Source organism: Atractosteus spatula, chromosome 5, assembly GCF_055471065.1.
Source record: "Atractosteus spatula isolate fAtrSpa1 chromosome 5, fAtrSpa1.hap1, whole genome shotgun sequence".
NCBI classification, from domain to species: Eukaryota; Metazoa; Chordata; class Actinopteri; order Semionotiformes; family Lepisosteidae; genus Atractosteus; species Atractosteus spatula.
The window spans coordinates 62,396,197-62,422,986 of NC_142710.1; the positions used below are offsets into that span (position 1 = coordinate 62,396,197).

The 26,790-nt window shown below is 38.7% G+C and overlaps 1 protein-coding gene across 5 annotated transcripts in view; it reads right to left on the reverse strand.

Annotated features, from left to right (window-relative positions):
- Positions 1 to 285: 285 nt before the first annotated feature.
- The window catches only part of iqsec1b (IQ motif and Sec7 domain ArfGEF 1b), a 203,608-nt gene continuing 177,103 nt past the window's right edge, over positions 286 to 26,790 (reverse strand). For 4 of the 5 annotated variants that reach the window (XM_088916107.1, XM_088916109.1, XM_088916112.1 and 1 more), the window contains 13 exons: positions 23,503 to 23,782; positions 20,588 to 21,849; positions 16,474 to 16,635; positions 15,362 to 15,484; positions 14,518 to 14,684; positions 13,753 to 13,892; positions 11,795 to 11,824; positions 10,617 to 10,742; positions 10,261 to 10,360; positions 9,581 to 9,742; positions 8,968 to 9,144; positions 6,549 to 6,598; positions 286 to 4,772 (listed from right to left, as the gene is read on the reverse strand). In XM_088916107.1, the coding sequence (XP_088772233.1) occupies positions 4,200 to 4,772; positions 6,549 to 6,598; positions 8,968 to 9,144; positions 9,581 to 9,742; positions 10,261 to 10,360; positions 10,617 to 10,742; positions 11,795 to 11,824; positions 13,753 to 13,892; positions 14,518 to 14,684; positions 15,362 to 15,484; positions 16,474 to 16,635; positions 20,588 to 21,849; positions 23,503 to 23,782 (3,352 nt within the window). In that variant the 3' untranslated portion in view covers positions 286 to 4,199. The remainder of the gene's footprint in view (positions 4,773 to 6,548; positions 6,599 to 8,967; positions 9,145 to 9,580; positions 9,743 to 10,260; positions 10,361 to 10,616; positions 10,743 to 11,794; positions 11,825 to 13,752; positions 13,893 to 14,517; positions 14,685 to 15,361; positions 15,485 to 16,473; positions 16,636 to 20,587; positions 21,850 to 23,502; positions 23,783 to 26,790) is intronic. The other variant, XM_088916110.1, reaches the window with a different exon arrangement.

Below are 26,790 nucleotides of genomic sequence, written 5' to 3' on the forward strand. Positions count from 1 at the left end.
GAAATAGAAAAATGCTTTATAGTGTATAGATTTATAAAACCACTTCGTGTCACCTTGAATATCAATGGACAAAATAGGAGGTCTGAAGAATCTTTCACAATCCAGGGCTATATTGTAATATGACCTATGTATCCTTCTAACAAAGTAAAAAATGATCACCTGATACAGAATATGGAGAACATGTAGAACATCAGTGTCATCAACAGGTAAATGCTGCTTATGGGTGATGTGGTGCTGAAATAGTTTCATGTTGGTTTTTTCACCCTGTAAAAATGACAAATGCAGGAGTCTTATACTGTTTATTTTGCGTTCTCCACATGATCACAGTTATAGTTTTACATCGATAGGGTCTTATTAACTACTTACAAACAGAATGCATATTAAAATGAAAGCACTCCTCTCTCCTCTTGTACTTACAGAATGGGTTCTGAGCCTGAAAGAATAGAAGCGGCTCATGACAAGCATGAAAAGCTGTGCTAATTCTTTAACAGTCTGTTCCTAAGACCTAAATCCTATAACAGTTCAATACAGTTTAACGCAGAAGCAAGCTAAATGTTAGTTTTTTTTCCTAGGGAGGAGACAAGAATGCAATCTCAGTGTGACTGCAGACATTGTATTGGAATACTAATAATATACAGACTATATACAATTTGTTTCCCAAGTTGACTTTTCTGTTGGTCCCCTTTCCCATCATCACCTCCCCACTTTCCCCAACCCTCCTTCTTGTTCCTTGAGATATGATCTCCCCTCCTATTAGATATATACACACTAACACTCCCCAGCTTGCAGACAGAAGTGCAATGGTATTTTACAATGAGTATATAGTGAAATGCATGCCGGACTGTAGTAACACACAGCTTCATATGGAACAGCAAGTCAACGTCAAGAGATTCACTTAAAAAGTAAAAATAAACGAAAGACCAAAATAAAATACATTAGCTGATTTTCCATCAGCTTCTAGTTAACAAGAAACTATAGGCGTCTGCTGCATGCAGTGCTTTATGGGATTTTTCCACAGTGAATGGCTGCAGACATATTTGAAGCAATACAATACGTGTGCATTATATTAAAGTCGATTTTTACAGTTCTTTTTCTTCTTTTTACATTGCCATACAACTCATTCTTTTAACTTAAAAAAAGATACAAAGACACATTCGCTTAATATCTGTTGTCCCAGAAAAGATCTGTTGAGGGAGTGAGCTGGTGTTCATTACAGATACTCACTTTTGGGATGTTCTGCGTTGTTCTGCAGAATTGATAATTTTTTTAAAAAACCAGTATAAAACCTTGACACAGTTTGATATTTTATTTAAATTAACGCTATTCACTTGATTCAATCTGAGTAACACTGAACAAGCCAAATGCAGCTGGGCAACAAACCCCCACAATATTAATGCCATTTAAGAAAACCCCTTTACATTCATTGTCATCCCTAGTATTTTTTGTTTAGGCACCAGTTTTAAAACGTTTGAATGTGTTAATGATTTTTAAGTTAGATGCTTCTTCCTCCTCTAACTTCTATAGCACAGTTCTGCCTCTGACGGCCCCAGTATTTTTTTATTTTTTGAAACCACCAATAACAAGTTTAGAAAAACATAATCTCCATCCCCCTATTACTTTATTCAGCTACGCTCTCCTGTGTTGCAAAACCAAGAGAACATAAGTTAGAAAAACAGTATCTATACTCATTTCAATCACTGCACTACAGTCTGCGTGCAGGTGAGCGTGGGTATTAGCTACAGTAGTATTTACAGAATGGAAGAAAAAAATAGTTTTGCATCCTATCTAATCTCTTCTGGAACAACTTATGAAAAAAGACTCTACTATTGGTACAGAGGTATGAAGAAAAGTCTACATATTTTAATATGTGAACATTTTACTTCAACAACAGTAAACAGGAACACTGATATTCTGCAAAGATACAATATGTAGTGAATAGCCTCACAATATTAACATGACATGCAAGAATATTTTTTAGACATTCCTTATTACTGCAGGAAACAGGTCCTCAAGGGACCCTGGTAGTGTGCCCACAATCCGCTGAGAGATGATCCAGTACATTTTTGAGAATTAAAAAAACAACAAAATGGAAGATAGAAAAAGGGAAGAGATTCTTTTGAATTTTGATAAACAACTCACCTCCCCAACAAAACAATACAATGCATATTGCACATAAAGTTAGGAAAACAAACTGCAGGAGAAAGAGCTAAACTTCATACTGCTGATATTGCTCACAATGGAGGGTCACAAAGTATTGAATTCAGCTACCGGTATGTACAGTATGTGTCATGAGCAAACAGAAGCACTTTATTTTTGCTAACTTTTGTTAAGCACTCTTTAATATACGAGAGCCAGCACCTCTGTCCTCCACAACACTCTTTTCTGTTTCACTTTTTCAAACTTCCCCGGAAACAGAAGGAGAAAGAAAACAAAAACGCTAGAGAATCACTGTAACTCAAACTCAGTGAAAACTAAAATATAATAAGAAATAACTCCAACTTTTCAAAATATAGAAAATATTTCTTTCTCTTTTTAAATTGAAAATACCTATGTTAAAGAATACATACAGTCACCTGCAGAGTTATACATCCTTGACTCATTTACCTTCTTGGCAACAAATTAGAGGTTTAAATAGTTCCCCGTCTTTTAACTTGAAAAAAACGTTATGGTAGGGTACTGCAAATTGTCCACTCATTAGCAATGTGATACTACTTTAAATCTGTAATGACTAGCAAGGACAAACTCAGCCAGCTGAGTACCATGTTATTTGTGAAGAGCAGTGAAATGGAAGGAAGAGAATTGAATGTTTCCCTGCTATACCCTGCTGAGATCAGAAGTTTTAAATTCAAACTTTGAAATCCACAGGCAAGATATATATATATATTAGCTTCCAGAATCATACAAGTTTAGGCCATTAGTAAACCTAATATAATGATGTACAATAATTTGTTTTCATTAATATTCTAAAAAAATAGTTAAAAAAATAAGATAATGGCATACAAGCAGCTGTGTCTCATCTTTACAAGCTGATATTGGAGACTCAGCTCTTGGACACAGTGTTGTTCCCTGTTAATGACCTTAAAAGGTAGAGTCTGTGTGGGGACGTCCATTTTGAAGTTTAATAAATTATACAGCTGAATATGTGCAGGACAAGGCTGCAGCTGCAGTCTAAATCCTTCAAAAGTTCTATCTGAAAGGCAACCAGTAGATACAGTATTCCAGATCATTCAATTTCGTATCTAGCATAAGTGCTGAGGTTTTCTTTGAACTCGTGAGACTATACCTGCTACAGTAGAGAGATTATAATACAATGAAGTTCCAGATTATGCCTCTGACCTTTTTATATTTCTTTTTTTACAAAATACTGTAAGCACAATATACACAAAGCAATTTATTTCGACTAAAATATTTAATGCTTTAATAATTGGCACATTTACTTATGATTGCTAAACAACATCACAGAGAGCTGTGGGCTACTGAGTAAATACTGGAACAACTACTGTATGACTGATCTTTTTTTAATGGTTTGTTCTCATAGCTGTTGCTTTAGTCTTTTTATTTTATATACGGCGCTTGTACTAGGTAAAAGTATTCTATAACAAGCAACATACATATTGCTATCATATTTTTAGAAAAATAATTTGCCTCTGCAAGCACTAATAAGCAAGTTGTTAAATGTTGCTCGTAAGAAGCCTGTTTATATTTTTGCCATCACTAAAAATCAGATGCCGTAATCTGTATACAACTCCTTTCCTTTGTTAGCGTTCTCCTTGGTTCAATGAAGGGGAGACAGACATCTTTATGCAGAAACTTATAGCGACCAGAAGAGAGACCTAAGCAGATAAAGCTTTTTTTTCCCCCCTAAAATCTAAAGGCTCTGACATGATTGGTATGCATGATGAATAAAACTCACACGCCAACCAAGAATGGTTAAAGGCTCTTCCAATAACCTGATTAACAAAGCCAGTGATGTCTGTTAGGAATTCGTCTTCGTGGAGAAGACAGGCTCTGAGTAAATGGAAGAAATTAATTGAGATGCCTTTTTTTTTCCTGCTTCCCATCTGCATCAAGGTCGGCAGCTGGAAACATTGCTACCTGTAAGAACCAGCCCTCACAGCTGCCGAAGGCGGATCTGCCATCTACCGTCACAAAGGCGTGCTTCTTTGTTCCTCGCTCTTGCGTCTTTCTCAGTGAGACGTTTAGACAATTGTGCTGATGCCACTGTGTTTGGGCTTTGTGCTGCTGGGAGCCGGGGCAGGAGGCTGCTGCTGTCCGTGGTGGTGAGCTGCATGCTGGGAGTGGGAGGAATGCTGGGAATGCTGGCTGTGGCTGCTGTGGGAGTGCTGCGTGTGGGGGTGTGGCGCGTACGGGGGGTGCTGGGAGTGCGAGGAGTGCTGGTGGTACTGGTGAGAGGAGTGCTGGACATGAGCTGGGGGGTGGTAGTGGTGGTGATGGTGGTAGGGGGGAGGGTTCTGCTGGACATGGCAATACTGAGAGTGATGAGTGTGCATCTGGGCCTGCGCCTGGGCCTGCGCTTCCACTGAGCTGCTGTGGTGCAGGGAAGAGGGGTGCGGAGTGTGAGAGATCAGAGTAGGGTGCTGAGGCTGTGGAGGAGGAGGAGGGTGGCCCTGAGAGGACGCCTTCCCTCGCTTACTGCCAAAGAGTGTTCCCAGGAGCGAGGAGGAATTGGGGATAGGCTGGTGTGGGCGAGATGGACACTCGCGGGTTGAAGTGGCTCTCCGACGCATGTGGGGACTGCTAATGATGGACCCCTGAAGGAAACAAGAAAGCCATGTCATTACTACAGCATCTCCTTCAGGACGGCAAGCTGGACAGAGGCACAGATAAACCCTTCAGGACAACCCTGGCCTGTCTCAGGTGTCCACTAAGGTAACGAGTCACTGCTATGGCAGGCTGTTTGAACCTCCATGGTTAAGGGATTCCCCGCAACAACACAGGATTTTGTGCTCTACACAGTATGTCAAAGGTGATTACAGAGATAATATTCAACATTAAAAATGATAGCAAGGTCCATGGTTTTAACTGAAAATAATTTTGCTGCCGATTCAAATACTTTGACACTCTGTCTCCTTTAAAATTGATCATTTTAATCACTGTACGGCTCTAAATGAAGATATTTTGAAGCACAAAAATACATGCAAGATTAATCCTTTCAACCTTAAAGAAAGTTAAGTGTGAAGTTAAATCTGCAGTCCAAATACTGTATATTCCCTGTGTTTCATAGTGCTAGGAAATGAAAGGGGATAAATTAGTCATGTCTCTGTTTCTTCTTTCAAAAACACTTTGTCCATGTCTGTATGTAACATAAAAACATTTTTTTTTCTGTTTTTTGGAACATAACTGAAAATAAACCGCCACCTATCAGAAGATAGAATATAGGGAGGTCTTGTGTTATTTCACTTAATGAAAACCAGTCAAACCCCAGCGCTCCTGACAAATTTCAGATTTAAGCAACTTACACTCTTTATGGTGAACGCGTATGAAAGAAGCGTATTTTTCATCGACATGCATGCCCAACATGCAGAGGCTAATAACAGGCAATGTCCATATCCACAGCAGATAAGCGCTGCACTAGATTAAAGGTTGCAGTATCCATTGGTTATACGGTAGTTACAAAATATTATTCACATTTGACCCTAATTACGTGATGCATCTCAGAAAGTAATGCTCGGGTAGTTTTTTTTTTAAACTGAAGCTGAATTTGAAAACTAGTTTCAATAGTAATTAAAGTGATTCAGATGTTTAGTAACAACTATAAGCTTTGAGATGTATTCTTTGGGAAAAGGAATGGGAAGAGGGATACAGCTCCTTTAATCCTCGATATAGAGGCAGTTTATACCTTGAATGAAAACCACAGGTTTTCATTCTACATCAACCCTAGATGTGGAATGTTTGTGTAATGATGAATGAAATCTCATGAAATCCACATTTTGTTCTATTTCTAACACCCATCCAGTTTTTCCCCCATTTACAGAGACTGAATAGTTTTCAAATTTTAAAAGCTCTGACTGCTGAACCCGGTTCAGAAATCATCCATGTAGGAAGGGGTGGGGGTGGGGTAGGGAATGGTTTTTATTTTAAGACCAATCACTTAAGACAATTGCTCCAGTATTGACTTAATAGAGTACGAAAAAAAACCAACGCTGTCGCTCGCGCAAGGTCTCCAGTGACAACTCAAAAGAAAACACTAAAAAAATAAAGAAATGACCCAAAACAAACATTCAGCTGAGGTTGACACCAACAATTGGCAAAGGTGACATGGATTAGTCTGATTAGTCAAATCATGCTCGTTATGTGTACAAGAGAGGGTTTACAGTTGCCACATAAACAATATGATAAGCCTCCCTGAAGTCAATGGCAAGCAGCCAAGTCATGCATATTAATCGAGGCAGGCAGTTTACTCATTAATCAAAAAAAAAAAGAAGAAATAAACTGATAAACTACGAAGCAAAAAAGGGTGCAACAAATGCTTGTCAAAGTGCACATCATCACATTGAATAGCTAGACATCAGTTGCTTCCTACTTACTTCCATATTGCTGTCTAGTGATCCTGCACTGCTGCGGCGCCCACGCTTGCCTGCCCAGGACATGCAATACCATAGATTAGAGGCTGAGAAGAAACTCTGGCGATATATATGGAGGGATATAAGCTAGATATATCCCTCCTCCATAAATGCGCTACGAGGGGCTTGTGGACACAGCAAGCTGAGACACGGACTTCTGAAGTTTGGGACTAGCAGGAGAGGGATGGGCTTTGCAGAGGAGGGAATTGCAGGCATCGCTCGAGACTGGGGCTATGGAAGAACAGGTCAGTACCGCGGTTCCAGCAGGCACACAGCTACAGGTGTGTGTTTTTCTAGACCAAGAGGGAACTACGTCACTACAGACTCGACAATGGCTTTTGGAAACAGACAGCGAACCTCTTTTGTGTGATACCTAGAGCTTTCCCATGGATAAATCATGGAGATCAGTCAGCACCGGGAGATATAAATGCGTCTGCAAAACTTGCTTTAGCTTTGTGAAATCAGATGAAGCCACCCGGCAGGATCTAGGGCTTCTGATTCCAACTGAAACAGCTGAGCCTGGACACACTTAAAGTGTGAAAGACGCACACACGTGTGTGAAGTCTAACAGACGTCGCTGAAGCAACAGTAGGTCAATCGTGGAAATACAGTCGCAGCCACATGGCGTATCGTTTTGCATGTGCTTGAGATATATCAGGAAATAATGAATACTTTTTACAGGTACATCTTAAAAAAGCCAAAAACAAACAAAAAAAAGTTGGGAAAGTAAACAACATGATGGCACGTGGTAGGAATGCAAAAAACAAAATAAAATAAACTCAACAGCCAAATCTCACCATGTTGTCCTAAAGCTAATAAAAAGGAACCAACTTCCAAGTATTTGAAGAAATCCGAAAGAACAAAGGGATTCTAGACATCTCCTGCAGCTCTTTCTTATAAAACAAAGCAAACTGCTTGAATGAGCCTCAAAGAACAAAATGCTTCTTCATACGAAAAACTGGAATTCTAAGTGGATTTCATTTTCTAACCTAAGATGGTTAACAGACAGGTAAACGTGAATCGTAATCTAGACTGATACTGAAAAAAGGCACTTACTAGCCAAGTTCAATGAAGTGATTTCTGAGCTGTGCAATGGGGTATACAAAGTACATCTTTTACAGTTTTCTTTGTTAATGTAATTTTAAACCAGTCTTTGGTGACACAACAAACCAATGCACTCTAAGTAGACTGTTGACTTTCTAAAATGGTTTAACATATTTTAGGAATGGACATTTGCAAATGCAACAATATGGTAGAACAGACATCATAATTTATACACAAATTCGATGCATTTAAAACCATTTTTGTCAATTAGTTTTAGTGGCACTGCACAGCAACACAGCAGAACTGAACATAACTGTAAGTGACTTCTCATCTGATTACAATTAGGTTTAGCTGGGCTATATCAGCATTATATTCACATGTATCAGGGATCCGAATGATCATCTGCTACCATTTAGAACTTTTACTTATGATAATGTCCGAGCGAGACACATGGTACTGAAACATGAGATGTCATGGAAAACAATAAGAACAGAAACGCAAATCTTAGAAAAAAGAAAAAGAAAAGAAGAACAAAACTTGGAAAAACAAGCAAATGTGGTGATGACACTCATTTTGACCTTAGATACTGTATGAGAAAAAGGTCATCATAACCAGGCTTCATTCAATTTCATTCATCAGTGCAATGTACAAAAAACACCACTGCACAAAATACACACAAAGCAATGACTGTACAAGGAGTCCAATCTGCAGCATATTGGGGTTACTGAGGGGCCCTCAACAACATTTGTTTTGGTTTGTCTACTACACTATTACAGTGTATAATACGGTATACTTGTAATGAAGTGTAATATGCTTCCTTGCTATCAAATTTCACTGTACCAACATCCACAAAATGCTTGAGTAGTTCTCTCATTGCTGAAGCCCAGCTTTCACCGGAAAGGACTCAGGATGAATGAGAGTTCATGCATTGTTCTGTCACATCCTCTTTCTATCAGAATCAGCTTAGTTGTTTCTGAGCTGTTGACTACTCACACCAAATGGATGGAGCTGAGCCTAATTAGTAGTTTTCTGGTCTCATGAGTGTCCTCATCTAGTGGGCACGCTTATTCCAGTATGGTAAACTTCATGGATATTCCTAGACAGCACACCTTGACCTGGCTAACACAGATGACATATGGTCATTGACAGATGGTCTGTCAATCCCACAGACACCGACACGTGATGCCACGTGGGATGTTATTTTAACTAGGCTAGGCTGTATCAATGCCGGAGTTTATAACGATTTTCCACCCAAACAACGGCTAAGACTGCCCTGCTGGATGTAAACCGGCCCTGTGAAGGATTCTGCTGTGGCACAGACGGTGCTCTAGGCCCTCACCTGCATCCGACAGGTCCCGGAGCGAGCTGCTCAGGGCACTCCTCTTCAGCCCCTCCCCCGTGGCATAGCTGTCGTCCAGGCTGGCCCGGTTCAGGGTGTTGTTACCGGCTTCCTTCTTCAGACCAGAGCTCTGAGACATGCTGGGCCGCACGACTCCTTTCTGCTTCTCCAGCTCGGCTGAATAAAAGGAACAGTCAGGGGGTCAAGGTAAAGGTGACACCTGGAGTGTGTTCATGGCATAAGACCAATAATTAACGCTCCAGTAAAAATGAATTGAATGACAAAGACCTACTTTAATTTGGTACTTACCATTTTCTAAAAAGCAGGTTGAAAAAAAACACTGTTGGAAATACAATTTTACTAACTCAGACCATATTGAGGAAAACAAACAAGTTTTCCTAATGTGAACTTGTATTTTTTATCTTTATTTGACCACTTCAAATCCCTGAGTAGCATTATTTATAAGAGATGGATTTTATTCTAGAGCAGATGGACCAGGCTGCAATGGATAAGTCTATAAGGGAAAAAAAGGGAAAAAAGGTCCTAGTTTTTCCATTTAAGAGTCTCTAAATTCTTTCAAGTGGTGAAAAGAATGCAGGAAGTGTCTGCTCACATTCTATCCTGTATTTCTCCATTTCCTGAACTTCTGCTATGGACTCTCTCAGATCGTCTGTGAATTTTTTGCGATCCTGGGGGTTGGGGGCATTGAAGTTTATGAGGACTTTGATGTCTGCACCTGGAATGGCTGACGTGAGCCTTATTCCATTGGGATAATCTGAAAAACAACAGAAGCAAAAGATCATTAAGCCTGACAGATTCCAGAGCCGTAATACATGAGAAAATAATTATTTTTCCAGCCAATTCTTCCAAGTAGAATTCTTCCAACCTCTTCTTAAAGGTTTGGAAAATAACTTTGACAACTTGTTTTTTTACGTACTGTATATGTAAAAAGGTTATTCAGTTTTGTGAGTGCTCTTGAGAATTATAAATATATCAATACCTACAACCAAGCCATTAAAGTGACATGGCATAACTAATTATGAATCCACTTGATTCATGTTTTGTTTTCAATTTCTTTGCTTTCTAAATTGTCTTCTTAAAGCACCTGCTAATATCTTGCATTTTGTAAGCTATCTAAATTATATCCTATACAGCATGTCTATGCACCACCACATTCTATTCAATTAAACTACAAATTGCCTACCCCATGGCAAGCTCATTGCTCAGGTCATGCAGCTGGTAGATCAATGCTTTGCTACAGGCCATGCGGGGTTCTGAGTTTTTGGCACTTACACTGATTTTCAAAGAGGAGAACTTGCATCCCATACAGAGAGAAGGACTGCCTGAAGCTATACGTCACTGAGTTCTTCTTCTTCTGGAAAATCTTAGTGACCTAAAGCCAAGATAAGAGACCAATTTTTAAAAAAAAAATCACGTAATAAGAATATTGATAAGAGATTATATTTCTTCTCACATAAGAAAAGACGGAACAGAGAGCAGGGAATTCCACTAAAATAACTTGGAATTGCAATTTTAGGACACAACCTGATCAAAGTACAGTAGCTTGTGCTTTGAATTCGAAGTGTAACAACGTATTCACAGCTCCAAGGCTACTAAGAGCAACGAGTGATTAATAAAAAGCCACTTACCACAAGAAGGTCATTGAACAGGAAGATTTCTCGTTGATGCAGGCCCAGTTTCTGAGGCTTGTTGGGGTCAGGAACTTCAAAAAGCCTGCAGTAACAAACAAGTCTCCGGTGGGGAAGGGACAGCACCTGCAAAGAAGATTCACAAGATAAATGCAATATCAATTCGAAATAAATTAAGGAATTTATTTTTCAGGAGTCCCTAAAGGCCTTTACAAATTTGAATTTCTCTATACTTGTACTTTATAATTCATTATCCTACTTTTCTGCAGTCATTTAACTTGCCAGATTTATTTATGCCAAGGGATCAGTTCTGTTCTAATACCCCCCCCCCCCCCCGAATCATTTAAAATGTAAATACACTTGGTACTTAATTAGGTTCACTTTAAATGTTTTTTTCCCATCATAAAATCTATTCAAAATAAACTAATAATGTATCATAAAAATATTAACAGAAACACCAAAAAGAGACACAATTACAACATTTCAAACAGAGAAAAGAAAGACTTAAAAGGTTCTAGATTCTGTAAGTCTTCCAAACCTGCTTTAATCTTCAAGGCTAAAGTTTTTTTTCCCCAAATAAGAAAGGATTTTCATTTCAAGTTTATTATTAAAATTCACAAACCAACCTATTTTTCGCCAGCAGCTGGAGTTTCACTTAAAATATTTATAATTGTCATGCAACTAATTTATTCAATGTCAAAATGCACTGCTTACACCACCAGTAGGATAACAGAAACAACACTGATGGATTTCAGCACGATTCTCTACTTGTCCCTCAGTGGTGAAGGTTATCCACCAGGCTTTCAGATCAGAATGGTCTGGAAAACCAGTTACTGAGCAGAGGATTTATCACTTATCTTGTATTTGGCTAAACATACAAACTGATAATGAAACTGACTTTATGTGCTGTCATCAGCCTACAGTCCACAAACCACATGCCTCATTGCTGTCTTGGAATTTTTTCCTGTAGGCACTATCCAGATGGGAACTTTCTGCGATTCTATTCTCCTCTCTCACGGCAGGTGTTGTTGATGAGGAGAGTTAGAATTAATTAGTCAAGAGATGCTATTTAGGGGGAAAACACCAAAAAACCTTCCAGTTCTTATAGAATATAAACTCTGATCGACGTTTGAGCTGAGTAGAAAATGAAGCTGAGCAGGAAAAAAAAAAACACTTACACAGCCAAGCCCGTGATGCAGAGATCCAATCTATAATGCAAAAGTAAAAGGAATTAGAGAGAGGCTGATAAGCTTTCCCATAAAACAACGAGATGAGCGGCTCTGTTCTTTCACACTCATTCTGAGCATGGCAGGGGGGTCATTCTTGAAGATAAGGAGGTGCAATGTTGCTCTGCATGAGTAGGGTGGGAGAGAAAGTATTCTAACATGTTATTGTTTAAAACGTAATCACAGGAAGCACTGGAGTGAGGCAGACTGTAGAGGGAACCAAGATCACTGCACACCTCCCTGCTGCTGTTGTTTGCAAATATACTAATAAGGCTTTTATTGTCATTGTACTTTTACTATACTTTTCCAAATATTTGCCATTTTGTTTTGGTAAAAGAGATTTTTTGGGGGGGATTTGTGGTTCTTCAAGACAAAATGAATGACTCCAGCTGAACAGGTAAAATTGATAAAAAATTGGAATTCTTAACGTATGAAATGTGCTTTCGGAGATAAAAAGGCCGAACTGTGAGTTAAAAAATGTACACTGAAAAATGATTAACACAAGACACTGTCCATTTACACAAATAAAGGAAAAGTTTGTTATTTCAATATTTTACACAAGACGTCTCATTGATTAAGAAATGCTCTCATTTACAGGAAATGCAGATGGTTCATATCTTACAGCTGGTGAAGCATTAATAAATGTCTCTCCCTGGCTTGTAAAACTACAGTTCATGAACTTTAAATGCCAGTCCTTTATGAGAACTTGCAATTACTACTGTACTCTGTCTTGTAGTGTGTCATGTTTAGCATACCACAATTCCATGTAAAACGAATCTCACTAATTATCATCCATGTGAGGTTTGGGATTTCAGAGACAACACATCAAAATTTAAGCTTTAAAAATAACAAGAATAAGACAAAGACAAGAAAAAGACAGATGAGTGGTAATAAAATAACTTCCAAGGCCAGTCTGGACAGATTAATCATAGCCTTCATTAAAAACATTATAACAAAGCACTGAGCCTTCGAGAGTTCAAGAAATATTAAATTTATTAACCATGAAATTCTCTGTAAAGCAGAAGGGCTATGATACCTGTATAATATACAAAATTAATTACTATTTTGATCTCTTACTGGGAGTAGTCCAATTCCATAACATGGAGTGTGGAAAAGACAATTTAATCTGTATTATAGTAATCACGCACTGCATATGTTGGTCAAGGTCTTGTGTTTAGTGAAGCAAAGGAAAACAAAAAACGAAACCCTGCAATCAGATTTAGGATCTGTCTCAGACTGATCAGACCGATTATTAAGTCTCGGTAACAAAACAAATCAATCGACGGTATCACATCTGACAAATTCACGAACTTTGTAAAAGTATTGTGTAGTCGCCATGTTGCAGAGAGCTCATAAGAATTTTGACACGAGGTCGCCCTTCCTGATCACTAGTCAGTGGAATGACTAATGGTATGTGAATGCACAAGCAATTAAGTACAGGTGGTGCAGCCGACATTTCACCACAGAAATGCTCCAACAAGGCCTGCGAGCAGAGTTAACAAGTAAGTAGTATTTGTCAGCAAAATCGCCCTTGAAGTTGAGAATAATATTTCTCTTGGATTAAAAGAGACGTATTCGCAATCCTGCCTGTTTACAGTGTAATAGGGCCGCTACACATCACCGGACGTTTTGTCTCCTCGTTCTGAATGGCAGAATATGGCGTTGCAACTACCTGGAAATTTCATCTCTTTTGTGACGTAAATTGTAGGTTTTACACGTTACTGTGTACATTGTACTTTTATTGTGGCTTGAAATGCGCTCATAGATACCGATTCTTGCTAACCCTGAAATATAAATGGACTTTGCAGTTCCCCTTTAAGTCCAGTAAGTAATTCATTGCATGTGACTGAAAATGAAGATGACACAGTGTTGCGCTGAGAACCCCTGGGAAGGGAAGTTTTTGTACTTACAGGCTTCTTTCCCACAATCAGCTTCTCCACCTTCTGAACCTGGGACACGTGGTCTTCGTTGGTTTTCAGCTCCCGCTTGCGGATCCTCTCGTAAATCCCAATCAACATTTCCCGCGGGATGTCCTCGCCATCGTCCACCCCTGAAGAAGACAGCAGCTTACATCACCGCGCTTGCTGGAAGTTCCTTACACACCAAACTCCCTCCCCCCGCCCCCCCCCCCCCCCCCACCCAGTCTCATTAGAACGGCTCCAGCAGGCAGAGAAATTAGTTCTTCACGGTGTTGGCTATTTCCTCCTGCTTAAAATGCATTAAAAAAAGTAAATGCAAAGTATTTTTTTTTTGCAGAGTAAAAAATAAAAAAGAAGTCAGTTACTCCACCACAGCTGCGTTACTTAACCAGGAATCAAAAATGAAGATGTCAGACTGATAACATTTGAGACAGGTCATGAATTTTCATTCTAAAAGGAATAACACAGACATTGTTAAGATTTTTTTCAATGACAGTCTTCCTGTATTAAACCATCAGGGCTTCACTCACAGTTTGTTACCATCTGCCCACTGGAAAAAAAACCCATCTGAGCTTTGTTTAGGCCAATTGAGACACAACATAGACAGGGGCTGCCTTGAGTATTTTCTTTGAGACATTTTGGAAATGTTCAGGCTTAATATCATGCATACAATACATCCCAGGAGAAAGTGAAATCCATTTTTTTTATTAACAGGGCCTTTTGTTACTTCATGGCTTGCAAAAAAAGATGGCTTACCTCGCAAGTTCTTCACAAAATCTTCAAGTTTCATTTTGCGCTCTGGTTTCACGTTGGGGCTGTACATGTCAGTATTCAGAAGGATAATTGCAAAAGCCAGAATGAAGATTGTATCTGGGTTTCTGAACTGCCTTACCACTCCTGGATTACAGATACAATAACGCTGGCTGATGGAGAAACAGCAACAGAGAAGTGTTATAATCTCAGGTAGTGACTTTAACGTGTAACACACAATAATACTATAAATACATAGCATTACTTCCTTGTTTTAAACAGACCAGATTCTTACAGCAATCACAATGACGAATAGAAAAATACCACAATGTCATGAGGAGAAAATAAGCTTCATTCATATGAATAATATTAATAATATCGAGGGACGAAAAGATTGCAAAATGATTTACATGGAATGGAATAAATCATATCTTTAGATGTACTTAAAACATATTTCTTTCCAGGAAAAGGATGGTATTGTTGCTTTGCACTGTAAGATTTGAGCCATGATCAAGAATCCTCATAATTTTTCAAATGACACTAGGGCTAAGGCATTAAGCCTTGGGGTTTTTTTCTAAGGTAAAAAACATCTTTCCAAGAATTTATTAATTGGTCTACGAACATGGCCATGAGGCACAGATCATTTTTACATTGAAACAGATACAATATAAGCAAATAGAACCCTAATTTGTAGGGAAAGCTTATATTGTAATGTTTATAAGGAATACAGTGCCATTACATTCCTCAGAATGACAATTAATTAGGCAGTGTAGGTGTCATGTTTGAAATCATTTTCTTATGTTCTATGGAATATGGAAAGTGTCCCAGTGGATTAGCAAAAATCACATACCTAAAAGCTTCGATTAGCCTTTCCACTTTCTGTGCTTCACCTTGAACCCGGATATGAGCCTGGAACTTCCTAAGAGCTTCATCTAGCTCCATTCCTGAGAAATCCATTTCATCCACAACACAGCTACAGAAGCACAAAACAGTCAGAGCTTAAAAAATGAAGCCGGCTTTGCTGGTGTTGTCTGCACTGATAAACACTCTTATCACACAGACACTAATGTTGAAATATACACAGATCCCACATGGTGCAGAATGCCTGTTTATTTGCTCAGAGTTACATTCTTCAATGACTGTCTGGAACTCAGCTGCGGTAATGTAGCTCAGACTGTCTTGAAGCAATTTTTGGTTTCTATCCCAGTGCAGCAGCTGAATAAATCTCTGCTCCAGAGTGCAACTTGTTTCCATACATAAAAATTAAATCTGAGATCTTACTGTGTTTCAGCACCAAGCTTCACATTTTATTTGTAAAGGACAAAAAATAATGATTGAATTAGATATGTGTTTTAGGGAAATACCTACAATTCTCAATGCAGATACTTTCTTAAAAATTGATTTACTGTGAGGAACTCACCCTTAGAAGCACCAAACAAACTTTAATAAATTACAATGTCACATATGCAGTCTACATGAAGTTTGAATATATTCTCTAAAATGTAAAAATATTCCCATGTGTATCTTAAGATATCATATAACATTAGATTTTTTTACTGCCTGTATCATGAATATACCCAAACTGAAAAAAGGGTAAAAGCAGAGTGGGAAAAGTATTCATTATACACAGCTAATAAACTTAATTGAAAATAATGGGTGAGTCATGTAAATAGATATAATCAAAACTTCAAAAAAATTCCACTATGATATAAACTAAAAACAAATTGAACAGAAAAAATAAATTTGCTTACAGTCTCCGACTCTTGCTTGAGTGGAAGAATACACTCATCTACCTAATTTGGAATCTGTTCTATTAGTTTGAAAGTGGCAATAAATACATTCAGGATTTACAAGGTATTGGCTTAGATTTATATGTCTTGATTATATGCGATTTACCTTTTGTTACTTAACTTCAAAACGTTTCTCTTGATTTGCATTACATTGAAAATACAAATTACTCACTCCAGGACATCCCTGTTGAACTGTTTCTGTCGGTTCCCCAGAAACTCTCCAATCATCTGCCGACTCAAGCCTTTTCTTTGCAGTAGGAAGTGTGCCACGCCCACAGGTGTGTCAGGAACAAACCCTCTCTCGATCAGGTACTGAATGCCCTTTTCTGGCTTCCTGGACACACAACAAAAATGTGCACATTAGCACTGGTCTTCTAAAACTGAATGTCATCCATGGTACACTGGTCTTCTGGACAGCTGTGGTTTTAGTTTATGTGATCTAGGTTTCAAAAGACCATCAGACTGCAATTCACAAGAATCGTGTGCTTTTTAGATTTTGTATGATATTTTCAAATTACAGACCCACCAAATTTGGAAAAGACAATTTGGCTCTCTGGCAACAACTCCCACACTCTCTCAGACAAGAATGGGACACATGCTACCAACACACTCACCTGCAGAGTCAATTTTTCACTCCACGTGTTGCAAACTCAACGGTACTTGACAGGAGAGTTAGCTGCTGCAAGCACCCAGTGAAGTCACAGAGAGTGCTGAGCGCCCTGTTTGACTCATCCAAGCCCTCTCCTGCCAGTGTCCTACCACTTGGCGAATTCTGGCTGCAGTCAGATACTGACACGATGAATTCATCCATCCTTTTTTAAACTGTTTCATCCATTTCAGGGTTGTGGAGGAGCTGGAGCCTATCCCGACAAGACATAGGTGCAAGGCAGGGGACACGCTACACAGGATGCCAGTCCATCGCAGAGAACACACAGACACAAACACAGACGTGCACACACTCACACCAGGGCCAGTTGTCCCAGAAGCCAATTAACCTGCCATTACGGCTTTGAACTGTGGAAGGAAAGCAGAGCTCCTGGAGGAGACCTACGTGAAAACAGAGAGAACTTACAAACTCCACAGAGATGGAGCATGTCAGGTCCAGCACTCAACCCAGGGTGCTGCAAAGTAGCAGTGCTAACCACTGCACCATTGTGGCACCTAATATCGACAGCAGCCAGGCTTGGACTTGCTATGTCTGGATCACCAGTTCATTCTGAGATGGCACCTTTACTGGTTGAACCATTTAGGACCAGACCCTTTTCATACTGTTGCACGAACATCATGAAAATGAATGAAAGTACATCCTCACATACTTCCAAGTACTGTAAATGAGACACAACTGTCTTCTCCCAAAAATCCCTAAAGCTTTCCTTCTTTGGCTTGTTGAGTTGCAACTGAAACACTTATTTCCAATCAAGTGAAATGTGAAAAAAGAAAAACAACAAAAATAACTTTTTATCCTTCAAATATAAACCTTCAAATATATATTTACTACTATTATCTTTCATAGAGGATAAACTTGGCCTTAACTGGATTTAAGAATGTATTGGATCACCCAAAACACATTGTAGACTTATTTTAAAAAATAAGTGTGTCAACCTAAAAAACAAACTACAGCTCCAGTAAACTAGATTGTAATGTATTTTGTTATTTCAACTTTATTTACAAACATACTGCCCGAAAACTTCAGAAAGTTACAACAAGACTCTTTTATGTGTTTAAGCCTGAAATGTTACGTTATCACCCCATTCCACATGGGATTTTACAGGAACCTCATTAATGTTCGAAAGCTTTGATGTAACCCACCACACACAGCTGTGGCCTTATCGATGTCTTTTAGCTAACAGTTGTCCATATTTTCTAATGGTGTATTTTTCATAGCTCTGAAGGTTTTACACTCCTTTTTATTTTCAGTTGAGTTATGATAGCCTGTCTGGCTGTTGAAAGGGAATGGAATCCGCCTGTGAGAGAGGCTTGGAGCAAGATTGCATTTCTTAATGTAGCCAAAATCAATTTCAGAGAACAAGGTGACCCTACTATTTTTAAAGAGAGCCGATGACAACAAAAACATCACCTTTTCAAGAACGAACCTGTTCTGCTGTCTCCTATTCCTAGCTTATCTTATTAAACTCCATAGCCCGCGATACCGGATCGACCCATTTGTACTTAGAATTGAGAGGTAGAGGCTGCCAGAATATGAATCAAGCTTAAAGTTCAATTGGAAAAAATACAGCGGAACTTCAAATCACTGGCCTTGAGATTTCAACAGGATATGTCCGTGAACTTCAAACAAGGATAGCAAAATGTTTGAGTGAGAGCTTTGTGAACTTGTGCTTCACAAAACCCTCAATTCTCAATACTAGCAACAAGCAGACATTGCTATTTCTCTTAAGATGCCTTTAATGTAGTATTGACTAGGACTGAACCAAAAATAATTGTACAGTATTAGCCTTTCACTACTGTATGTATTAACCTAAAGGTATGGTTTATGAAAAGTACCTGAAGGTACTTCATTATGTATAAGGTCATGTTGTACCTCTCAGAGATCAATTACATTAACCTTTCCACGTAATAACATGAAGTGCAACACGTATAGGTGAGTTTATGCTCAGCTTAGCAACAATGTCTGCATTCTGAAAAGGTTTAAATCCTAATAACAGCCCCTGTAATAGAATGGTTACATCACACTTTCTCTCATCATCAGCAGCACTGCTTCATGACACTGCTTAAATGCACCAACCACATTTAGTACCAAACTTGTCGGGCCACTTAATCTCAATTGAGTTACGGTAGGTTCTTAACAAAAGCAAGATTAGAAACAAATCTAATCTAATCGAGTCATTTGCACACTTTCTTACAATTAGTCACGCAGTGTTGGAATGACAATTCCCAGCTTCTAGTCCTAGTTCTCATCTGTTAGTGTATGCACTCTCACGAAACATGTTATTTTGGAGAATGCCTTATTAATGCCTTACTGAAAGCAGGCTCTGACCTGAGCATGAAAAATTTCATTTCTGTCCTGCTCACAGTCAGGAAAAAATACAAATTTTTGTGTACTTTTTATGCAAACAAACACAGCTCAAAAAAGACTACATTTTCCTATAGGAAATGGTCCTACTTTTGAGACAGCTCTTTTCATGTTTATCCACTATGTATTCACCAGATTGAACCATTCCTTTGAAAAGTGAAACAACAATACCGGCAGTAAATTGTATTTTGACTTTAAATAGAGTACGTAAAAACTAATTAATAATAATGACATAACAAATTAACTTTGTCTGTTAGTATCAATGCCAATTACCCCTGCTCAGAAAGAAAAAAAATACCATTTGTATATTAGCTATAATCCAAATTCTACTCTAATTTCTACAATATATTACTGCAGTAATGCAGTTTTGACAGTACCCTTAAGACTTATGTGAGATGGATATAACATTACACACTTAACATATACTGTTAAATTGGATAATTATGATGAATTTACTGTAGGAATGCTCTCTACAGCATTAGTTACTTAATAAAATGTGAAGTTTTAAATAACTGCTTACCCTGATATACACTGTTAAACAGGGGTGAAGTGTTGAGTCCAATATAATTCATTTTTTCCCAGTCTTATTTTGCCTTTCAGTTTTAGTTTTCTCCAATTGCCTTTCAACTGTCACTTAAATGTAATGCTTTGCTTAACTGACAAGCAACACATGCTTTTCTAATTCCCCAGTGTTTCGACTTTCTTCATCGAATCAATATAATTATGTTTGCTGTGACTTAAAAAAAGTTCCAGTCAACTAGTTACACAGGTGTTGGAAGATTCATCTTCATCATAGTTTTAGCATTTTATACCCGTGCATAGAAATAACTGAAATAAATATTCAGTTAATTTGCTTAAGCAGAACCATCAGTTACTCAAGGTGTGATTCATAAATTCGGTACAATATTCCATTTGTACTTTTGAGAAATGGGAGTAAAAATATGAGTAAAAATCAGGCTTAAAAAGGCAGATGTATGACTTCATGTACAGTATTTTACTTCTGCACTTTAAAATAAATTAAATTCTGCTTAGAACTGTATAGAGAGTGAGTAAGATCTGAGTAAGATCTAGTAGTGTCTGAAGGTGAGAAATGAATACAGCCATGTTTTGATCTAAATTAATTCAGTGTCACACAGTTCTAATCGTGGTTCAGTACAACCAGACACCTAAAAGCCTGTTAGAGCACACTCTTCCAAGGCGTAAACATCACTATGTAAAACACAAGCAGACCATGCAGTCTTAAGAATACACCTACTTGTTAAAGAGGTTTAACCCAATCCTGTAATGCCTCTTCCTGATGACATCATTGCTAAAGGCAGGTGAGTCCCAGCTGTTTCGAGTCTCTTTATGGTAGGTCTGCTTGCTCAGTGTTTGCTCTCTTAAACTGTCTCTGGATGAAGACTCTGAGCTGCAGTTTATTGTATCATTAGAGTTCGAAGTGCTGTTAATGCTGTCATTGTCCCCGTCAGAGTAGTCAGACTCAGATTTGCTCTGTCTGTTGGCAGTTCCATTGATAGCCAGGTGACTATCCAGCTGTCGGGGCCTGTGTCTGGCTTGTTCCTCCTCTCGAGACGGTCCCCTTTGAGGCATCGCATGAGTCACGTGTTTAGGGCTTCCTTGCTGGCTAGCTACTCCTCGGTCATAGGCATTTTGCCTTTTTAGTGAGCCTCTTTCTGACCGGTCACTCAGGTCCACTGAGCTGTCACTGGGTGGCTCGATAGTTAGCAGAGGTAAGTGGTCCATTCGGAGTCTCTGCTCCTGGCACTCCAGTGAAGGAGTACTCCGGCAGCTTGTGTCTGTGTCCGCCTTGTCATCCTTGTGGGTCATGGACCAGTACTCCTGGGATGAGTTCACAGATCGAATCCTCAGGTCAGACTCGGTACTGGAGGGCCGGTCCACAGACTGGGACATAGGGAGAGGCGGGGACAGCTCTTCTTCATCGATGTACAGAGTCACGTCGCTGTAGGAGGCTGTCATCTCATCCAGTTTGCGGTGATCAGTACTGTGGGAAGGCTTGACCTGGTAGGCCACTTCTCTCTCCATGTCAGGGTGACCCCGAACTTGCTCTGACTGATTCTCATCCGAGTGCAAGCTACGACAGTTCAGAGCATCGTCTATCGATTCGGCCAGAGATTTGACTTGTCTAGAGAAAGCGTCTTCCAGTTCCGTTATTGCATCGGTGAAATCATTCTGAGCAGCTGGTGACTTCATGTTGCCAGAACTGCCTAGATCCCCACACTCGGACTGAACAATTGCGCCTATCTTGGTGCCGTCATCCGTCAGGGAGACCTGTTTGCCCTCAAAGTAAGAGCTGTGGACTTTTTCAGGTCCTTCAAAAGAAAACTGCATTCTCATATTGGATAGGACAATGCGTCTGGACATGCGATTTTCAGACATAGAACTCCTGAGTCGCTCGAAGTTTTTGTTCATCTGATACTGCCGGAATGCCGTTTGGATCGTACGAGCTGCATGTCTTGTTATGAAACGTCCTCCATATTTGCGTTCTAGCATCTCCACCTGAGGGAAGCACATGATAAATTATCATTTTTATGGAACAAACTACATTCTCTAACAACCTCTCATCTTGACAAGACATGTAATGTGATTTGTGATAACCCAGATGATATCACAGTATATCATACTTCAAAAATGATTTAAAGTCATAATCAATTCCAGGCTGACAGGTGCAATCACAAAAGTCAGAAAGGATTTTTACCAAAGGTTATGTCATTTATTTAAACGTTTGTGGTGAAATAATCCCAGCCATGAAATAGTCACTATTTTGTTTTTTCCACTTTTGAAATATTTACCACATTTTATTCTTGGTAACAAAACCTTCAACAAAATAAAAGAATCTCACACAAATGTTTATATTTAGATATTCCTATATAATGATTGCTAACATTGTGAGATATGTTAGGCTCTATACTACATTTTAATTAATACAAAAGTATATGAAAGATAATTAACTGTGTAAACTCTACAGCTGTATTAGTACCATAGTTTAAGACATTTTTATCATACCTAATTGCCTTGCAAATATTCCACGTATCTGTTCCCAGTATTCCACTGCACAATCACAACATTCTTTTAAGACTAAAAAATTCCCCCTTCTTTTTAATACCCAGACTTCCACAAGACGAAAACAAAAAGATTTCCAAACACAATAACACAAAACTAACACTTTTATTGAAACTGAAGAGTAATTTAATACGAGTTTTGAAAGAATGGCAGGGTGACTCTTTCGTTTTTCACTCCATTCTGTGTATTCTTTTTTTCGCTGAGCATTGTATCCCACAAATAATGGACACTCACAATGGTATTCAGTCTGTTAAGCCTTTGTGGATTTTTAAATATATTTTTCTGTAGCACGCAGAAAAACCCATGATTCCACTAAAACAGGCTGAGGCAGTGATTACTTGAAGAGATACAAAAAATTTACGTTACTGGGAACTTGTTCATGCATGTGCTTAAGAAATCTATACAACAGTGTCTTATTTCTGATCCAACAAAAAGAATACAGTGATTCATTCATGGTTGTGATTTCAGATGTTTAAGCCGAGCATTTAACAAATAGTGCTCCATTACCAAATCAACTGTGTTTGTTGAACACTGCTAGGACACACTTTTGGTTTACAGTGTTTCCAAATTAGAACAGGGAAGGAAAGACAATAGAAAGTTAACTGGAAGGGCAGATAAAGATGTTAAGAAAAGCTTGGAATAGAACCAGTACTGTAAAGAAAATTAGATGCTTTCTTCAGCAGATCCATGTTCTCCTGACAGGGTTCACATACTGTAACAAGCCTCTGTGCTCACTTCTGTCACCTGCAAGGAAACTGCCTTTCCATGACAAGTACAATAAAAGTGCTTTAATATACCATTCTGGGAAACTATCTGAGGACACAGCTAGATGACGGTTTCAATGCAACCGTTGGTAGACAAGAATATACACTATAAAAGCAGCAGGCAGCAGGGACAAGTACTGCACCTACAGAAGAGACAGATTCGGATGAGCGTAGCATCTGAACTGCTTCTCAACCTTGCTGTGACAACTCACAGTGACTGTCCGCTGCTATGCTTCCTAATGACTTTCCATTCAGCAAACGTCTGTCTTGCTCCCTTCCACGCGACGTGTGTGAGCAGTGTGAAGCAGGTGGGGAATGCGGGTACCTGCTTGTCTTGAAGGTCCGTCGAGAGCTCATAGCTCTCAGAGAGGGATCGGGAGCGCTTGATCGCCTCCTCCTCTGCCTGCTTGCGCAGAATGGACTGTGAGTGCTGCAGCTTCGGTCTCCGGGGCCGCTGCTGGCCCGGTGATATGGAATGCCCGTAGAGAGGAGGATCAAAGTGGTCGGGACTGAGAGCTGAACTGTGGGTCACAGGCCCTCGGCCATAGCTGGAGGCACTGTCCAGTGCAGCGCCGGTCTCACTGCCTGGGGCTTCACCCTCCACACTGCAACGGTAAAGGAAGAGGACAAATCCCATGGGTACAGTGAAAGTGCTTTCCATTTACATTGTGTTTTCCTCCCCAGAGGATTCCAAAGTTGTGACCCACTTCATCCTTCACTGAGATCCACTGAGGCCCTAGACTGTGTAAATCCACAGTGGGATTTAGCCTTTACAACACCACTAAGCGAAGGATTCCATAGGATCTCTTTTTCAAACTTTTTATTTAACATTGAAAAAATACAACATATACAGTACAGTACAAAGTAAAATAATGTATAACTTTCATCTCTTATTTTCTTATTATGTAATTTTTTTATATAATTAACTATTTACATTATGCCAGCATGGATGGGAGGTTACTTCTAGAAATAAAATCAGCACGAAAACAACAAATAACCAACAATCTTGACAAAACACAGTTTCACCCTCTTTCACAGAACAAAATCAGGTCTGAATGTGACCATAAACCCAATCCAGGCTTGCCAGTATTTACTTAACCTTTCTGCTTGTAACCTAAGAGAAAAGGTGATCTTTTCCATTATATAAATCTCCTTCACAACATTGATCCACTGTTGTCGGGGGTTGTTTAGTAAACCATTTTCTCAATTCCATGGGATCTTAAATGACGAAGTAGTCAGGACTCAGCTGAAGGACAGCACAGTGTCCCCTGACTTTGTATATTCCTTTTTCAGTATATCCTGTACAGACTGTATTTCTATAAATAGATATTTTTGACACCATCTATATATTGTAAACTTTTATAGTTCTGCTAATGAAATGTCAATGAGTTATACATTTACTGCATGTTGTATTTAAAACGCACCTGCCAGTTTCCAGTGGCCTCTGTGTATACAGAAAACAAAAACATGATCTCACATGTGTCAGGTTCAAAGTACAACAGCCAACAGTATTGCTTTAAATCCTCATATGGGCATAAAATCAGTTAAACAGTTCCAGTTTCATAAAGAGGTATATTTCTCAGGACTATCAAAAATTCAAACAGTGTATGCCCAGAGAAACAGAAAATAATTTCAGCAACATTTAATGTGAGTGAAAAACTTTCCTTGTTTCAAAAGATTGACAAGCAAGTGAAGGATGGAATACAAGAATATACATTGTGCTATAAATAGGGCTTCTCTGTCTAAGGTCTTAGACTCACCTTTTCGGTCTGATGGGTGTACCCATGGTTCAAAACTGCAAGCAATTCATACCACTATTTATTCAGCTATTCTCTAAGAAACCCATCTGGCTACTCCAATTTGTTTTTTTTAGAGGTTTTTACTTTTAGAACTCTCTTTTCCAATTACAGTATTTGAGTTATAATCACCTAAAGCACTTTGTGTTGTTCATCGGATTCCTTATTAAATGTGTCTGAAATCATCTAGGGCAAACCGTGAAGAAGAGATTATTTTCATTGAAGACAGAACCTGATGACAGGGACTTTGATAGGTCCAGATGACAGGTACATTGGTAGGACTTCATAATGGAACCCACTGAGAGAAGTTTCTTTTGATGGAACTCTGTAATGTATTTGATAATAAATTAATTTCCTTGAATAAACGTCTGAATACATATATATATGTTAACTACATGCCAGTAGGTAGTTCCATTATTATTAAGATTAAAATCACAGCCCCATGTTAAATATTTATTTTCCTATTGCTTCTGAAAAATTGATAATCACGCGCTCGACCTAATCTGATTCTGTGTTGAGCAAACTCACATAAATCTGATGTCAGAACTGATTATACACTGCCATCGTGCTACTCAGAAATTCATAGGATATTAATGAGAAGACCCCTACCTTGAAAAACAGCAATGTAAATTCAAATAGATTGTTAATTGGTTTCTTATATTCCCTGCAGCACTCAAAATGATTGCTTCAAATCCGACAACTGTTTCTAGGTTTCCTAAGAATTTGAAATTCCTCTCTCACATCCAGTGTTGCATTGTGATTCATGAAGAAGGTCAAGGTACAGATTGTTCCTTTACCTGTAAAAATACCTCCCTAGTTACGTACATCTCAAAGGTGCCAAAGTCTATTGTGTTGAGACATATCCAAGAACTAATATGACTCCATCTGAAAACCATATTAGTTAGACAATCATATTGATATTTTGTGTACATTTCAGGTGGATTATCTTCTAAATAGCAGCTAATAAATATGGGCTTCTACTAGCAGACCAATCTTCTTTAATGCTTGCCAAACAAGTTAAAACCCCCCAAAAAAACATGAGGAAAAAAGAAAAAATAAGCAGCAAAAACTTATACGTACAGTATGTATTAAACAGAAAAGGTATGAGAATATACATGATGATGGGTAAAATGAGACAGAAAACGTTACTGTTCTCCAACTATATTATATTTTTCTCAATACATGGAGAACATTCAGTGCAGATGGTAGATCGAAAGCAGGAAAGACAGAGATTTCAGTCTCTATGAATGAAGCCTACCTGCAGCATCCAATTTTACAAATGACAGCGCCTATCACACACCCAGCAGTGCTTTCCTCCCTTAATAAAACAGTAGCTGATTTCGGCTTTCTACTGTAGCACTGCAGGGATATACATAATTCAATTGTTTTGTATAAACTTCCCCCCTGTTTTCCTTTCACGCTGAAAATATCCGGGGAATGCTGACTTCAGCCGGACTGAAAATCCCCTCTTGTCACATGCCTATGTGCTGCAGTTCTCAAGTCATACTTTCCTTATCCAATGTAACAGAGGTGCAAATACGCTGAGAGGAACCAAAAATGCAAAAAACGCTATTGGTCCTGTTTGTAATATGTCTCAGTATTGGACTAAATTGTTTCATCACTATCATATTATTATAAGCAATGAAGGCTGAGTAAGTACAAATCATGCTGTACATTATGTGGCACCTACTAGTAATACTGCAAAGAAACAAATGTGTTGGAGAGTAAGTGCAATCATTTCAATTGTAAAAAGCCAATAACAGAAAAAAGAATAAATGCACATAGACAATATACAGTACAAACATGGTTTGAGAAAA